The sequence below is a fragment of the Hylobates moloch genome, unplaced genomic scaffold (genome assembly GCF_009828535.3).
Source record: "Hylobates moloch isolate HMO894 unplaced genomic scaffold, HMol_V3 SCAFFOLD_4, whole genome shotgun sequence".
Classification (NCBI taxonomy): Eukaryota; Metazoa; Chordata; class Mammalia; order Primates; family Hylobatidae; genus Hylobates; species Hylobates moloch.
The window spans coordinates 88,261,673-88,280,362 of NW_026652279.1; the positions used below are offsets into that span (position 1 = coordinate 88,261,673).

The 18,690-nt window shown below is 35.8% G+C and overlaps 1 protein-coding gene across 7 annotated transcripts in view; it reads right to left on the reverse strand.

Moving 5' to 3' along the window:
- Positions 1–18,690, reverse strand: part of PDS5B (PDS5 cohesin associated factor B) — a 190,245-nt gene that overhangs the window by 91,073 nt on the left and 80,482 nt on the right. For all 7 annotated transcript variants that reach the window (XM_032150509.2, XM_032150506.2, XM_032150511.2 and 4 more), the window contains exons 7-10: positions 13,122–13,202; positions 7,653–7,793; positions 5,056–5,171; positions 2,104–2,198 (exon numbers count right to left, since the gene is read on the reverse strand). In XM_032150509.2, coding sequence (XP_032006400.1) covers positions 2,104–2,198; positions 5,056–5,171; positions 7,653–7,793; positions 13,122–13,202 — 433 coding nt within the window. The remainder of the gene's footprint in view (positions 1–2,103; positions 2,199–5,055; positions 5,172–7,652; positions 7,794–13,121; positions 13,203–18,690) is intronic.

Below are 18,690 nucleotides of genomic sequence, written 5' to 3' on the forward strand. Positions count from 1 at the left end.
ATAAATTTTAAGAGAAATGTGAACAATTATTGCATACTGAATTATTTAAAATTCTTTAAGCTCCTTAAAGATGAGTGATACAATTAAAAATATTTTGGAGATACAACACACCTAAATACTTTAGAGAACAAACCCATTGGAATGGCATGAACAAGTAAGAGACGACGGGAGAAAAAAAAATAGGCTCTGAAAAACAGATGAACAATATAATCAACCTTGGATTCCCAGGAAAACAAAATCCTAAGCCAGTAGAGGAAAAACAGGGCAACCAACTCAATATACACTACACTCTTCAAAAGGCATAGGGACTAGCAACAAGTACGTCTGGATCTTGAAACAAGGAAGAGAAGGAAGGACTAGGTGAAGGCTGTTTGAGAAATCCATCTAGGAGACTGCCCCTATTCCACACCAAAAGAAGTCTGGAGATAAATACTATAATAAAAATATAGAACAGTAGCTCTAAACTGGGGGACACTAAACGGTTGAGGGCATGGATACCATACCCCAAAAGGGGATTATGTGACATCTAATCTGAAATGTGAATGCAGAAACCCATCATTCTTTTCCCAAACACATTAGTAACTCACCTTTAACTTCTAGATAAGATACTTTTCTATTAGAAATTTGATAGGATGAAGAGGAAGTATCTAAACTAAGGGCTCCCCAACAAACAACTAACTCTGATAACCCAAAAGTGAAGTTCAGAGTTGACAGACCCAACCATGTACTCAGAGTGTTCCAAATAGTTTACAGCTTTTTATTCAGCCCCCCACTCTTAATCATGAGCAGACAGCCACAGATTGCCAATCATTTGAGGAAAGCATATACTCAGGGCTTTCCAAACAGCTTTTGATTTAGCCCCCCCACTCTTAATCATGAGCAGATGGCCTCGGATTGCCAATCATTTGGGGAAAGCCTTTAACATGGAAAACAAAGACAAAAGCAAATATAAGGTGAAAAAAACAAATAGCAGAAACAGACACGTTGGAAGAAAAAGAAAAATTCCCCAAAAAACTACCATTGACACTCTCAGAGAAAACATTGTATTAGCAACACAAGAAAAGGATGCTAAAGAAAAAGGAACATCCAGAGAAAAAGGGAAGGAGAAAGGGGAGGTGTAGAAACAGACAGACAGACAGACAGACACACACACACACACACACACACAAGAAGAGGAAAGGAGGGAAAAAGAAGCGAGGAGGATGGAAGGGGAGAGCAAAGATGGGAGGAAGAATGGATGACCCTAAGGTCAATGCCGTATAGCAGAAGCTCAGAGCAAGCAGTCTAAGCACTGCAGATGTGAGTAGGAAATCAGAAAGCTCCAAGTGGGATGTCTCCCAAAAAGGATGAAACTGGTAAAATATCTGCTGTTTTATTTATTTTTATTATTATTGAGATAGAGTTTCGCTCTTGTTGCCCAGGCTGGAATGCAATGGCACAATCTCAGCTCACTGCAACCTCTGCCTCCCAGGTTCAAGTGATTCTCCTGCCTCAGCCTCCCAAGTAGCTGGGATTATAGGCGCATGCCACCACATCCGGCTAATTTTTGTATTTTTAGTAGAGACGGGGTTTCATCATATTGGTCAGGCTGGTCTTGATCTCCTGACCTCAGGTGATCCGCCCACCTTGGCCTGTGCTCGGCCTGAAGCTAGAATTTCTGCAGCATAGTTCCTACGTAGTCTGGAAGCATCTACAAAAATGTCTGTCTCCAGGAACAATTACTAGTTTCTTAGTTTAAGGACAACTCCAAACTTATTTTAGACATTTGGATTTGAACAGGTCTTGACTTTGACTAGATTATAAGACTAATGTTCTTTAATATTTTAAGAACTTAGGTGAGTCAAGGTAAACTAATTTAACCAAGGCAGAAGGAGAGCTTGAGTTCAGGAGTTCTAGGCAAGCTTGGGCAACATAGCGAGCCTTGTCTCTATTTAAAAAAAAAAAAAAAAAAAAATGTAGCTTCAGAGAACAACTTCCATGACCTTAAACTAAAACAAGACTTCACCTACCACCCCCCAAAAAAGGGATTTTTTTTCCCCATGAAACTTATTTTTTTCCACTAAAGAGCATGTAAGAATATTTGCTGTTACATATACACAGTACCTGTTAAGTCCTTTGCTAAATCAGGATGGTTCATGAGACAATGGCTAGCAAATTTCACACATTCCAGGCGGATTGGTACATGGATATCATTAAACCTGATAAGATATAAAAGCACAGAGTGATCTTTAAAATTAAGAGAAACAGACGTGTTAAATCTGTACCCAATTTATATTTACCTAATTAAAGAAAAAACAGTTTATGAAGGAAAATGCAAAGTAGAACCAAACCATTTTACAAAGTTTCTGGTATACGTGTATGTCTGAATGCTCTGGAAACTCTATATAAACTAGGGCAATCTCCTGTGAGAACTATGTGATTTTAAGGAACCTGAATAAACCATATACATTTGGCTCAAATATAAGAATGACAAAAAAAATTCCTATCAACATTATACTCTCAAATACATCTATTTATGCAAGTGTGCATATATAGTTCATAGAAACATCATAAATCCCAAACTATGTTTGAAAGAAAACTTTCCCTAAAGTATTCCCTTTTAAATATAGGGCATTCACTAATGTATGGCAGATCTCACACTAAACCCTATAGTATATTACATGACTCTAAAAGTGTACCCAAATTACTACTATCCAATTAATCATCACCATTATTACATTGCCACTAATGGCAAGGCCACTTTTTACATCTGTAAATATGTATGTATCCCTAAAAAGTTAAAATTCTTTGGTTGATATGTCACTTAAGCCTCAAATCTTTTGTTTTCCCTCCAACTCTTTTTTTCCTGTAATTTGCTAGAGCAACCGCTGTGTATGTGTATGGTTTTATTCCATATTTAGATTTTGCTAACTGTATCATTCTGATGTGAATTAACAGGCTCCTCTCTCTTCTAAATCCTGTAAACTGGTAGTTAGATCTAAAGACTTGATCATATTTGGGTCAATTTTTTTTTTGCCAGACTACCAAAATACCATAGATGGCACTGTCTTCTTCCGTCAGGAAGCACATGATGTTTAGCTGTCTCTCAACCACTGATGTTCAGTCTGTATACTTTATCACAGAATGTAAAATAGTAATTAAAAAAATTAAGTATCAAGAACATTAAAGTGAAGCCAAGATTTTTCCATTCGATATTTTCATATGTCTTAATTCTATGAAATCAAAAGGCTCCCAAATCTTACATCATTCAACACCTAAGAAACTAAAGTTAGCATTATAAAGGAGGGTGAAAAAGTCTTCAAAACCAGCACCAAATTACTCATAAAAATTAGAAAAAAAAGCATATATGCTCTATGAAGTATACCTCCCCTCCCAAAAGTTATAAAATCTAGCCTCTGGTCCCATATAGCTTCCTGAGTGTTTTGAATTCAGGTACTCAATCCTATATACTTTACCATTTCTCAGGTAAACATGCACCTTACAACAATTAAAAATAAATATACTAAGATGTCTTTTAAAAGACTAACTCCTTAAAGTTGGTGTCATTTAATACTGTGTAAGTTTTATGTTATTAATATTAAAAGGAAAAATTACAACATAATAGAAAGGTGACATATACATTTACATTAGGATTTCTCCAGCTAAAAACCCATAAAATACATCCCGGCTAATCCAAGTCTTAATTTAAAGATATAATAAATATATATACAGTAAAAGTATTTTTGTTTTAAAATATTAAACTTTAAATTGAGTTGCATAATTTAAACTGATATTCTTCCCTACTGTCTAAAAACTTTCCACTGTATTTAAAAGAAAAAAGTTGGCTTAACTTGACTCACTGAATATAATTATTGAGCTAAATAAGAAACAAGAAATCAGACTGGAGATCTGAAGCTTAACAAACACTTATCACAACTTATATCCTCTTTTAACAAATCAGAAAAATGAGACCAAAATATTAAATTTACAGTAATCACTGACAGTTTTCATTAAAATGTAAAGAAAGTGGTCATACCATTGCAAATATTTCAACACAAAGAAAATAAAATCAGGGCCTTTAAATCTTCCTTTTTTTTTTGGAGACGGAATCTCGCTCTGTCGCCCAGGGTGGAATACAGTGGCGCCATCTCAGCTCACTGCAAGCTCCGCCTCCCAGGTTCACGCCATCCTCCTGCCTCAGCCTCCCAAGTAGCTGGGACTACAGGTGCCTGCCACCACGCCCGGCTAATTTTTTGTAATTTTAGTTGAGACGGGGTTTCACCGTGTTAGCCAGGATGGTCTCAATCTCCTGACCTCGTGATCCACCTGCCTCAGCCTCCCAAAGTGCTAGGATTATAGGCATGAGCCACCGCGCCCGGCCAGATCTTACTTGTTTGTTTATGACTTAACTGCATTATTTGTTATGAGAATAATTTGAGGGGAAAATTTCTCTTTTTTTCTGAGTCAAAGCAGGTTTCAGCCAAGGCACTTGTTGGGCTTTTAATATTTCAAGGTCAGGGATGAATACCTCTCACAGAAAAGTGACATACACAAACACACTCAAAATTTTGCAACCATTTCAGGGATGTTGTGCATCATTCAAACCATGCAAGGAATCCAGGCCATCATTTCCTTTAACTGAGAAATATAAAAAGGAAGTTAGGAAGAGAAATATAAATAGTCATTTCTTTATTCACTCTGTGAATACTCTTATCCTGTCAATATCTCCAAACAACCTAATTAATTGTAATTAATTTGTAGAGAGGCTATATCTCCCAAAGAGGTATTTTCAGTTGGAATTAATCACTGCCTTAAAGTAATAATATTAACTTCATGGTCATAATACCATAAGAGATAGCTTTAAAATGTATTATCTTTTAAAAATTACTGAGGATAAAGACTAAAAAGAGTAAACATAAATATAGCCAGTCATTAACAACTTTCAAAACTTTTAACATAAAAAATCCTTCATTTTTATGATTCCAGAGAACACAGTTCAAATGTGGATAATGTTTCTTAAAAAAACGGTCAGTAGAATCATGTATTACTTTTAAATGGGAAACCAAAAGCATATACCTGCCCAAGTAGCACTGCCAAAGTGGCTTGTTTTGAGAAGCCAATTCTGAATCCTTTGCCCCAAACATTTTTGCCAGTAGTTTAACAACTTGTAGGCGCTCCTCATTATCATTGCTCTAAAATAAAACACAATCACAGCTTTAAAACCATGCAGTAGATATTCAGAATAAGGCTGCCCATTCTTTGCCATGATTTCCCTGATGCTCCTATTCCACAGAAAATCTTTCACGAATTCTAAATGAAAAATTACATAAAAATGCTCACTATACTTTTCACAAAATTAAATGTCATCATAAATGCTCTAATTATGTCAAATTCCATTAAAGAAGTACCTTTCATGAAAATACATCTTTAAAGTTTGTTCCAATGTTAGAGGCCCCTCCTACAATTAAAGTTCATTTCTATTCAGAGTCAAAATAAAAAATGAACTCTTATAAAACCTACCCAGGACCCTTGAAAAACTATGTGTGGTTTTTCAGAACAGACACTGACAGAGGCCAGGCCTACAGAAAACAGAAAACTCTGTGTGAGTATACTTTTTAGCTCTATTAGTATGTGCTATAGTCTCCCAGTAAGACACTTCATCTACATAGACCAGATTTCTAAAAGGAGCTCAACAGTAAAAAGAGGCCTTAAACCTGTGAAAACTCAAATTTGTTTTATATATTATATTGGGGGCACCCTAGGGATGTGACCTCAATTTTACTATTGATTTTGGCACTGCCAACAAATGACTCAATGGATAAGTGAATGAGCCAGTCACAATACTAGACTTGAACATAATGTGTGAGAATCAGGTATATCAAAAGGCACTGATATTCAAGGTGCTATGGAAATGTCACTACACAAATTGTTTTTAAATTTTAAACCAATGCCACAACCTGCCATGCCAAGAGCCCCGACAATATGACCTAACTCATCTCTATTCTTTCTTTATTCGTCTAAGTAATTATATCTCAAGCCTGGCTGTACATTAGAATCATCTCAAAACTTAAAAAAAAAAAATTAAAACAAGAAGAACAAAAAAAAAACCTGTATTCCCCAAAACTCGGAATCAGCTAGTCTGGTTTAGTGCCTGGACAGCTATTTCTTTAAGGCTTAACAAGCAAAGATTCTAATATGCAGCCAGGAGTGATTTAAACTTACTTTATGCTATCTTCCAATTATAATTCTTTGTGTTCCACAAATTCACCCGGAACCTTCCTACCTCTATATGCTTCTGCATGCTGTTTCCTTTGCTTCAATTGTACGCTGTTTGTATCTCTTATGACACTTATAATATCTGGCCTCATATTAGATCTGGATTTTTTTCCTCTTCCTCTCATACTAGATGTTAAGTTTGCTGAAAGCAGGGATGATAATTTCCTTATTTTTATATTTCTCATAGTGTGTGGGAACATGCATAGCATTTACTCAATATTTTTACTTGAGAAAATCATATAAACCAACAAATAATTAGAGGTGTGGCTACCTGCTGCCTCACCAAATCACTAACCACATTAAAAGGGGGACAGGAAGGCCAGTTAATTGAATGGCTCATTTGAGAAATATACCAAAAACTACTCCAGAATATAAGAAGAATACTTATTTACTGGCTACTTCGGGTGTTCATATTACCAATGTGGACTGTTTTGTTTTTGAAAGAAAATCCAAATTTTTAGACACAGACATAATTTAAGAACTTTTCGGGGTCCACAAAGATTAATAATTATAACCAGCTTTACTTAATCTTATTGTAATGATTTGAAAAAGAAAACTGTATTCTCCAATTCTGCTCAATTTTACAGCATAATTTAATGTCAAAGCAGTTAGGAACACGCTACCAAAAAATTTCACTGGGTCGGGGGTAGTGGTTTATGCCTGTAATGCCAACACTTTGGGAGGCCGAGGCAGGTGGATTACTTGAGGTCAGGAGTTTGAGACCAGCCTGGCCAACATGGTGAAATCCTGCCTCTACCAAAAAATACAAAAATTAGCAGGGGTGGTGGCACACGCCTGTAGTCCCAGCTACTTGGGAGGCTGAGGTGGAAGAATTGCTTGATCCCGAGAGGCACAGGTTGCAGTGAGCCAAGATCACACCACTGCACTCCAGCCTGGGCAACAAAACAAAAAAAAATCCTGTCTCAAAAAAATTAAAAATTCACAGAACTATATAAAAAGCAAACAAACTTTCAACATAGGCAATATGAGATAATATGCATAAAGGGAAAGCATTTCACACTATGTGGATAACAAACTCTAAACTATTTTTATGGCCTCAGTGGTCAAAGGAACTACTATAAACTGTGCCTTGAAAACATAAGCTTGATGTATAGCTAAGATTTCAAAAGTTAGTCAAATCCTAGAATTTATCTGGAAAATGTCTGGAGGAAAATACCATCTTGCTAATCATTTATTAAACAGTTACTATCTGTTAGGCACCTGCCAGGCACTAAAGATTCACAGACAGACACGGCACAAATACGTGAAGAAATAATAGTAATACTTCCCCCTCGTCTCTTACATTCAGTTAAAACTACTGTAAAAATTAAAAAGCTATAAACAATGCTCTTTGCTAATAACTTGGTTGGTAGAATCGTATTATTTTTACAAGTTACCTTTAATTTAAATTCAAGCTGGGGTAAAACAGAGAGCAGCAAATGACTATCAATATTGTAGAGCTCCAAAATTAAGTCAAAGACATGCTCTGACAAATCGCTGATAGATGTTTTCCCAAGCATCAGAACCTGATTAAAAAACTTTTGAGGAGAAAGAAAGCCTATCATTAGTAGAAAAACCAGAGACAAGATGAATGTTTTAAAATATTATTTGACCAAATTCATCATTATTTTATACAAAGTCAAACTAGGCATATCAAAATATTTTCTAACATTATATGGGAAACCAATATAGGCTACATGAAAAGATAAAACATGGAATCCATCTTGTATACAATAAAACAGACCGAAACATTTCAATAAACATTCTACTTTTCAAATATACTCTGCTCCCCATTATAATACTGACTATATTCTATCCTCTATTATTTGTGTATATTTCTGGATGGTTAATTTTATGTGTCAACTTGACTGCATTAAGGGATACCTAGATAGTTGGTAAAGCATTGTGTCTTGGGTGTGTCTGCAATGATGTCTGCAGAGGAGATTGGCTTGTAGACTGAGTGGGAAAGATCTGCCCTCAGTATGGGCAGGCATCATCCAAACAGGCTGGAAGGCCAAATAGAACAAAAAGGCAAAGGAAAGTGAATTCACTCTCCTCTGGATTGGAACATTCATCTCCTATCCTTGGACAGCAGAACTCCAGGTTTTCCTGCCTTTGGACTCCAGAAATTGCACCAGCAGCCCAGTCCCCTGCTAGGTTCTCAAGCCTTGCCTTCTGCCTCTGAGAGTAACACCATTGGCTTCCCTGGTTCTCCAGCTTGCAGACAGCCTAATCTCGGACTTCTCAGACTCTGTAATCTCATAAGTCAATTCCCCTAACAAATTCCCTCTCATACATATACATGTGTCTCTGTGTCTGTGTGTATACACACACATATATGTGTATGTGTGTCTGTATATACATACACTCACTCACTATTGGCTGTTTCTCTAGAAAACCCTAATACAATGTCTTAATCTCCCTAAGGGTGAGGGATAATAGCTTGTTCACCTTAGTACATATGGAAGAAAACATCATCCCATAGACACAGCCTTCTTACATTTTCATAGAAGGCAATTCTATGTTTGAAATTTGTAAATTTTTATTTTTGATAAAAAACTACCTCTTCCTAATCCTCTGTCTTCTTTTACATTCTGATGTGTACATATCTACACAGTTTACAACACTAATTAAAATCCAATTAAAAGCACACACAAACACAAGGAAAATCCAAATTTAAACAATTTTTCCCTACCATATGGCTAGCTCTAACTAGTTTCCACACTCAGATCATTTATCAGATTACTACTGAAGTTAGCAAAGATGCATGGCATAACTGTCAAGTTCCTATTTAAAATCTTCCAAAAACATAAAAAATTAACCAAAAGCATACCCTGCCATGTATCCTCAATGGTTTCCTGAGTCTCAGCGGAGAAGGAGTCAAGGATTCTTTATACCATACAAGCTGCCCTAATCTCTTCTGTGACAGTTAACACACAACTGGCTTAATTAGGCTTTAGCTTTCTATACTGAAAGTACAGAGTGGAGGATTTCATATTTCTATGTCTTTTCTGCTTACTTTTACTTCTTGGATTGTTTTTATGTGACTTTTTTAGGTCTATGAATCAGACCAGACTACCTAGCCGTGAAGAAAGAAGAACAAATTCTATTTTGCTATTCTTTCTTTATTTGTTTTAAAAAGAACTTGTTTGTCCTTCCTATTTATCAATTTTATGGGAAGAGAATTTCATGACATCAAAGGTTAATTTCTTGTTCAGGCTGAAAATAAAGTGGCTTTTTTGCTTCCATTCACAAACTTTCTCCTGCTTAAAAAATAGTAAAACAAGTACTATTTATTTAATAAATAGTATTTTCCTTAATAAAGAACAATAATTATTCCCAGTCTCACCACCAAAGTGGTCAAACCATCATCTTCTAACAGTCTAGGAAAAACTTATTTGAAAAATTAAGGAAAAAAAACATTCCCTGGTTTAATTTCTCACAAATTCCATAAAAAAAAAAAAACATGTGTTGAACACTTTTATAATCTCCAAAAAGGCAATGACCAAGTTGGTCTTCTCCAATGTGTAAAAGCCTACCTAGCACAGTGCCTGGCACAGAGGAGGCATAGAATAGATGTTTGGTAAATGAATAAAAAATATGCAAAAGACAGTATGATACAAATATGAGTAAAACAATCCAAGCCCTTCCTAAGAGCTGAAAATTTAGTGGTGGTAGATTTAGATTTGATTAAAATATTTCCTTCCAAAAATTCTTTCATTTACAAATGGGTAGCTAATTACATACTACAAATTAATTTTTTTGTACAGCAAATGCCTCCTTATGAAAGATGTCACCAGTCAGTAATAAATTCTACCTTAAATTTACATGGCTAACTTTAATTACAAAGTGCTTTCACATTAAATAACACATTCTCCACCACCACCCAAGCATTACAGGTGCAAAAACAGAGGCTCAGTGGAATTCAGCAATTTAACCAAATTTTACCTATTCCAACAAGGATTGGATGTGCTTTTTTCAGTCCAACAAAATAATTTTTTGCCATATCCTAAAATCTGTGACAAAAAAAGAACTAGTGAAAAATAACATCATTAAGAAGTGATGTGTGTAGGAAATTTTTAGAATTATCACCATGTACTTTTTGTTCTTGATACTCCATTTTACCTTTTAAACAAAAATATATGTACTGTTTAGCTTCCTGGATTGTTGTGTTACAACAAATTCTATTTAAAAAAAATAACCTAGGCTGGGCATGGTGGCTCACGCCTATAATCTTAGGCGGATTGCTTGAGCTCAGCAATTCAAGAACAGCCTGGGAAACATGGTGAAACCGTGTCTCTACAAAAAATTTTTTAAAAAAGGAAAAATTCACCAGACATGGTGTTTCATTCCTGTAGTCCCAGCTACTCAGGGGGCTGAAGTGGGAGGATCACTTGAGCCTCAGAGGCAGAGGTTGCAGTGTAACAAGATCACACCACTGAACTCCAGCCTGGGTGACAGAGCAAGACTGTGACTCAAACAACAACAACAAAAAATTTTAATAAATAAATAACCTATACCACCACAGTGATTTCTTAAGTCTTGATATGTAAGAAATACTATCAATAAAAAAAAAAGAATGTGTCTGTATGTGTGAATGAAAAACAGAAAAGAGAGAGAAGTAGGGTTATTATCTCAGTATCTTATTACTATTTTTACTTGCTAATTCTCAACTAGGAGGATGAGTAAATAATAGCTGTTTTAACTGTAAGTCCAAAAGGGCTAAGAATGATTTCTAACACTGAACTAATTTTACCCTACTACAAGACAATTAAGTCCACTAGAAAGTGATTTTACATGTAATTATAAAGTTTTGAAATGGAAACATAAGTAGACATAAAGGAACTAAAGGGAAGGAAAAAGCAATTCTTATTTCCTAGCTAACCTTCAAATAAGGCAAGGAACAAGAAAACAGGGAGAAATAAGAAAATGGTGGACAACGTACTGGGAGAAAGTATATAATTCAATGTGTACTCAGAACACTCTGGCCCCTGCTCCCCAGCTTTTGATAAAGACATAATATGAAAGTTTGGGGAGTTCAATGGGGAAGGATTCTATTTCTGCAAGCAAGAAAAACAGGAAATTAACACAAGGTATAAGTGATAAAGAAATGTTTTTACCTTGATGTATTCTGGGATTGTTAAAAGTATTTCCTCAGCCTTTTTTCTTTATTTAACTTCCATTATAAACATTTTCAAACATACAAAATTTGAGAGAACAGTATAACGAACCTAATCACCGAACTCTAACAAGTATCATCATTTATTGTGGGTTTTTTCCTTTAATTACTCCAATCAAATATTGATTTTCCCCAATAATAGTAGAGATATCAATACGGTATAGTGTTCTTTTCTTATTTTTATGCCAGGAAAAGACATCAAAATAAGATGTGTCCCCCACCCCCCAAAAAAAAAGAAAAAAAAAAACCGGCTTGGCAATATGAGTTTAAATAAATGGCCACCAGGAGGAGCTCACCTAGTGTGCTCTAATGGCCCATGGAAATAGTCATTTAGAAGTACTTGAAGCAAGGGAAAAGGATAATTACAGAATGTTTTAAGTCTAGGTCTACACACTTCAAGTGCCACTAAGCCAATGATGAAAAAACTCAATCCAACCAATTTATCTCAGCCAGTACTCGTAACTTACAAAACTGCAGAAACCAGTATTTGAAGTTCCCTGAAAATCTTGGAGCAATTAAGATAGATTACAGATTTGATTCCACAGCTTCTGAAAGTTTACCCTTCAAAACAATTTCCTTACAAATTAAATTAATTTTTCCAAATCATCGTATCTTTAGGATTCTCTAAGGCTATAAGCCAGAAACAAAAGCTGGAATTTATTAAGTTACTGTTTTATGAAGTAGTTAGTTTTCAAAGTACATCTTTTCATGATATATTTCATACACTGACTTTAAATTTGTGTATACTACAAGAAAAACTCTCCCTCAATAAATTTTAGGAGAATGCATAAGTAATTATTAAAGGCTTTCTTTCTTACTTTACTCAGGAATGCAAATTTATATCCTTTACTTGTCTGGAGGTGAGTGAAACTGAAAAGCAGGTGGAAGGACTGAACTGTTACACAATTCCAAGGGCCACCATTAACACTGTACTCTACATTTGTATTCCAGGAGGCACCATTCACACAGAATATAATATGAATACTGCCACCTAAATCTGTACAACTCAAAAGAACTGTGGAGAGAAAATAAAACTTACCATAAACTTCTGTCAGTGAACCTAGCAGCTAAAAAATATTTCTTTCTATAAATAAATACAAGATAGTCAATCATAAGTAAGTAGATTTGGGGTGATACTGAAAGGGCTCATTTTATTACAATCATTCCTTTTTTTCAGAAAAGATAGATTTATATGGAATCTACCCTCTAGGAATAGCAATAGATAAGCAACTTTTACTAAATCACTACTGCCATTCATACTTGCCTTCAATTTCTAGGTCTTAATATAAGTTCATATCTTCTTCTTGTACAAATCAATTTAAGCTCCAAAAACCTGTAAGCAACGTCTCTGAATAATGAAAAGTTCCATATGTTTTATCTAATTACATTTAACTCTATTTCTATCAGTAGAAACAAACAGAATATCTTGCTAACCAAAATAAAACTGTTTAAGTTCTCAGGCAATTTGAAAAGAAGATAAAGAACAAACAGGATGAGAGCAAGCCTTCCAAAAAATATTAAGCAAGAATAATTTTAAGAAGGAGAAAGAAAATATATTACTTAAGGGTTAAAACAACACATATTTGTTGTTTTTAAAACTATATACTATCTGACGAAATTTTGCTTCTATCAAGTCTTTAAATTTTCGGTTTAATCCTTCTGACAACCAATTACAAGTAAGACTTACATTGGTAATATATGGCTCAATAGCTTGAGCTGTCCTCTTCAGTAAAGCCTTTGCCAAATCATATGCTTGCTTGTTTAAATTCTGAAAAACATAAACAATATCTATATTATATATCTCTAACTATGAAAAGCAAAATATTACCTGTATTCAAAATGCTACCCGAGTAAATGAATGAAAAAACTGAGACTCAATTGGAATAAAAGAGAGAAGGCAAAACCACTTTTCTTTTTTTAGGACTAACTGGCCTACTGGATCTAAGATTCTATCCACGTAAGGATAATTATATTCTCTTCCTATTTTGTTCATAACATAATGTAAACCACACAGAAATGGTCAATAAATGCTTATTAGATACAGTCATTCTAGATCTAGTCCCAAAATCAAATCAGTTAAGTACAAATACAGGCTGTTCCACTTCAGGTCCAAAAAACACAAAATATCCTAAGAGAATGAACTATGTTCTAGTGTGGGCAGCGATGGGGATCCCATAGGCGGGGAAGGACAGAGGAGTTTTGGGCAGCTGTAAAAAAGCAGATTACTCAAACACATTTCAGAGCACAGGTAAGTTGAAGGATACAACAGGAAATACAACAAATAGTAAAGTACAGGGGGGGAAGATAACAAGAAAAAACATCATAAGAAGCTATGTTTCTAAGAGACTCTGATAATGATACAAGGAAGTAAAGATAAAAAAAGGAGTCAGTACCCCAGTTTAAACATATTCCAGAGAACAGGAACACTGTATATATCCTTAAACTCACACTCTTTACTCAGCATATTTTTAGATTTACCTGCCTTAATGCTTGTATTTTATTTTTTATTTTTTAAAGATCTTAATTGGCTTTATTTATTTATTTATTTATTTTTTATTATACTTAAGGTTTTAGGGTACATGTGCACAATGTGCAGGTTTGTTACATATGTATCAATGTGCCATGTTGTTTTGCTGCACCCATTAACTCGTCATTTAGCATTAGGTATATCTCCTAATGCTGTCCCTCCCCCCTACCCCCACCCCACAACAGTCCCCGGAGTGTGATGTTCCCCTTCCTGTGTCCATGAGTTCTCATTGTCCAGTTCCCACCTATGAGTGAGAACATGCGGTGTTTGGTTTTTTGTCCTTGCGATAGTTTACTGAGAATGATGGTTTCCAGCTTCATCCATGTCCCTACAAAGGACATGAACTCATTTTTTATGGCTGCATAGTATTCCATGGTATATATGTGCCACATTTTCTTAATCCAGTCTATCGTTGTTGGACATTCGGGTTGGTTCCAACTCTTTGCTATTGTGAATAGTGCTGCAATAAACATACGTGTGCATGTGTCTTTATAGTAGCATGATTTATAGTCCTTTGGGTATATACCCAGTAATGGGATGGCTGGGTCAAATGGTATTTCTAGTTCGAGATCCCTGAGGAATCGCCACACTGACTTCCACAATGGTTGAACTAGTTTACAGTCCCACCAACAGCGTAAAAGTGTTCCTATTTCTCCACATCCTCTCCAGCACCTGTTGTTTCCTGACTTTTTAATGATGGCCATTCTAACTGGTGTGAGATGGTATCTCATTGTGGTTTTGATTTGCATTTCTCTGATGGCCAGTGATGATGAGCATTTTTTCATATGTTTTTTGGCTGCATAAATGTCTTCTTTTGAGAAGTGTCTGTTCATGTCCTTTGCCCACTTTTTGATGGGGTTGTTTTTTTCTTGTAAATTTGTTTGAGTTCATTGTAGATTCTGGATATTAGCCCTTTGTCAGATGAGTAGGTTGCAAAAATTTTCTCCCATTCTGTAGGTTGTCTGTTCACTCTGATGGTAGTTTCTTTTGCTGTGCAGAAGCTCTTTAGTTTAATTAGATCCCATTTGTCAATTTTGGCTTTTGTTGCCATTGCTTTTGGTGCTTTAGACATGAAGTCCTTGCCCACACCTATGTCCTGAATGGTATTGCCTAGGTTTTCTTGTAGGATTTTAATGGTTTTAGGTCTAACATTGTATTTTATTATTTCATTTAACTGCTATTTAGATATACTAGATTCTTTACTGATTCTCCTATTCATTGACATTAAATTATATGTCTTGTACAAGTCTCCTTGTGTAAATGAGAAGTAATTTTCTGTAAATTCTATCTTTGCCATTTTTCAATTAGGCTGTTTAGTCTTGCTCTTATTTATTTTTAGATTTTCTCTATAGATTCTACGGACTAAACTTTCATCAATTATACATGTTTCTCGACTTATGATGAAGTTACATCTCAATAAACCCATAGTAAGTCAAAATGCATTTAATACCCCAATAAACCCATTATAAAATAAGTCAAACCATTAAGTCAGGGTCTGTACATGCATAACACACCTTAGTCTATATTTGTCTTTTCACAATATTTATGGTGTCAAAGTATGGAGATGCTTTTTCATTTTTTTTATTGATATGTAACAACTGTGCTTATTCTGGGGGTACATGTGCTATTTTGATACATGTATACACTCAATAATAATCGAATCAAGGTACCTGACATATCCATCACCTCGAATATTTATGTTTTCTTTGTCCTGGGAACATTACAAATCTTCTCTTTTAGCTATTTTGAAATATAAATTATTGTTAACTATAATTTCCCTACTGTAGTATCAAATACTAGAAAGAGGACGACGGGCACTGTGGCTCCTACTTGTAATCCCAGCACTTTGGGAGGCAGAAGCAGGTGGATCACCTGAGGCCAGGAGTGCGAGACCACGCCTGGTCAACATGGCGAAACCCAGTCTCCAGTAAAAATAAAATTAGCTGGGCGTGGTGGCGGATGCCTATACTCCCAGCTACTTGGGAGGCTGAGGCAGAAGAATTGCTTGAACCTGGGAGGCAGACGTTGCAGTGAGCTGAGATCACGCCACTGCACTCCAGCCTGGGCGACAGAGCGAGACTCCATCTCAAAAAACAAACAAACAAATACTAGAAAGAACTATGCCTCCTATCTAACGTGTATTTTTGTACTCCTTAACTTTGCTTCATTCCTCCCCTCCCCAGTTCCTTTCCCAGCCTCTGATAACCACCATTCCATTCTCTACTTCCATGAGACCTTCCTTTAGCCCCTGCAAGTGAAAACATATTTGTTTTCCTGTTCTCATTTTATATCACTTTACAAAATAACCTCCAGTTCCATCCATGTTGCCACAAATGACAGAATTTCATTTTTTTGTGGCTGGAATAATATTCCATTGTATACATACACCACATTTTCTTTATACACTCATCCATTGATAGACACGGTTCAATTCCATATATTGGTTACCACAAATAGCTTTTATTTTTAATGTAATCCAACTTATCAGTCTGTTCTCATACAGCTTTGCTCTCTGTATCTTTCTTAAGAAATTCATTCCTATCTTGAGGTTGTAAAGATGTTTTTGTTTTTTTGTTTTTTTTTTGAGTCAGAGTCTCGCTCTGTCACCCAGGCTGGAGTGCAGTGGCACAATCTCGACTCACTGCAAGCTCTGCCTCCCGGGTTCACACCATTCTCCTGCCTCAGCCTCCCAAGTAGCTGGGACTACAGGCGCCCGCCACCACGCCCAGCTAATTTTTTGTATTTTTAGTAGAGACAGGGTTTCACTGTGTTACCCAGGATGGTCTCGATCTCCTGACCTTGTGATCCACCCGCCTCGGCCTCCCAAAGTGCTGGCATTACAGGCGTGAGCCACTGCGCCCAGCCCCCAAAGACATTTATTTTCAAACAAAAGTTTAAAAATTTACTTTTCACATTTAGACCTTTATTCCACCTGTAATTTATTCTCACGTATGGTCTGAGATAAGTATCTAATTTTTATTATTTTCCATATAAGTGCTAAACTGTCCTAAAACCATTCACTAATTTCTTATTCCCCCTTTGATAACTTGTAATACCCACTCTCTCTCAGCTTCTACGTAAGGATGCTTTCATTCAGAAATTCTTCATTATCTCCATATGTCCCTTTGTCTATCACTGACTGATTATAGCCAAAGGGACACATGACAATAATGTCAAGATTAGGTCCCTGTTTTCTTATTCTTCTTCAAAACTGCTTGGCTATTATTGGTCATTTGCTCTTTCACGTCAGTTTTGGATTCATCTTGTCAAATTACACACAAGTACATATGCTATCGCTTTCTTTTTTTTTTTTTTCTTTTTCCTTTTTGAGACAGTTTCACTTGGTCGCCCAGGCTGGAGTGCAGTGGTGTGATCACAGCTCACTGCAGCCTTGACCTCCCTGCAAGCGATCCTCCCACCTCAGCCTCCCAAGTAGCTGGGACTACAGACATGCGTCACTTGCCCAGCTAATTTTTGTAGACACGGGGTTTTGCCACGTTGTTCAGGCTGGTCTCAAACTCCTGAGCTCGTGATTCCCCCGCCTCGGCTTCCCACAGTGCTGGGATGAGAGACAGCCACTGAGCCTGGCCTCGGTTTCTATTTTTGATTGAATTATTGATCAGTATGCAGAAGACTGACATCATTATGATACTGAGTCTCCCCTTCCATGAACAGTAAATCTCTCAACATATGTTAAGTCTTCTATTACGCTTTTCAGTCATTTATAACAATTTTCAATATAAAGGTGATACACATTACGGTTAAATTTCTAAGTACCTTACATCTTTGTTAAAGCTACAAATGAAAAATTTTTGAAATTATGCTAGCAGGTTTTTGTATCTTCTTATGTCTCACAACCTTCTAGAATGTTCTAATATTTTCTATAAATTTGTCTGTACACCATTTTGTGTTTTCTGCATAATCCCATTTCGGTTCAGTTTCTTCTAATCCTCTTATATTGTATTTGCCTTGTCTTATTCCACTAATAACAACACACCTACTATAATGAGGATTAAAAACAGCATGCTTAAGATATGGAACCAATCTAACTGTCCACTGACTGATGAGTGGATAAAGAAAATGTGGTATATATACACCATGGAATACTACTCAGCGATAAAAAGAATGAAATAATGTCTTTTGCAGCAACTTGGATTCTAAGTGAAGTAACTCTGGAATGAGAAACCAAATACTGTATGTTCTCACTTATAAGTGGGAACTAAGCTATAGGTACACAAAGGCACACAGAGTGATATAATGGACTACAGGGAATCAGAAGGCGGAGAGGGGACAAGAGACAAAAAACACATTGTGTACACATTGGGTACAATGTACACTTCTCAGGTGACAGGGGCACTAAAAGCTCAGACTTCACCACTATACAATTCATCCATGTAACCAAAAACCACCTGTACCCCAAAAGCTACTGAAATTTCAAAATATATAAATAAATACAAAATTTTTTTAAAGCATGTTTGCCTTTTTGTCTGAATAGAAGCAGTATTTTTACAATGTTCCTCACGTCAAAGAGAATGTTTCAACATTTCACCATTAAATACTGTATCATACATATCTCCTTATCAATGTAAGTTCTATTTCAAATTTGCTAAGTTATAAATTACAATGAATTGTATCCATCTTTTTCTATATCTATTAAAATTTGTCTTTCTCTTTGATCTATTAAACAAGTATCTTAGTCTATCACTAACGTAATGTTAATCCATCCTTG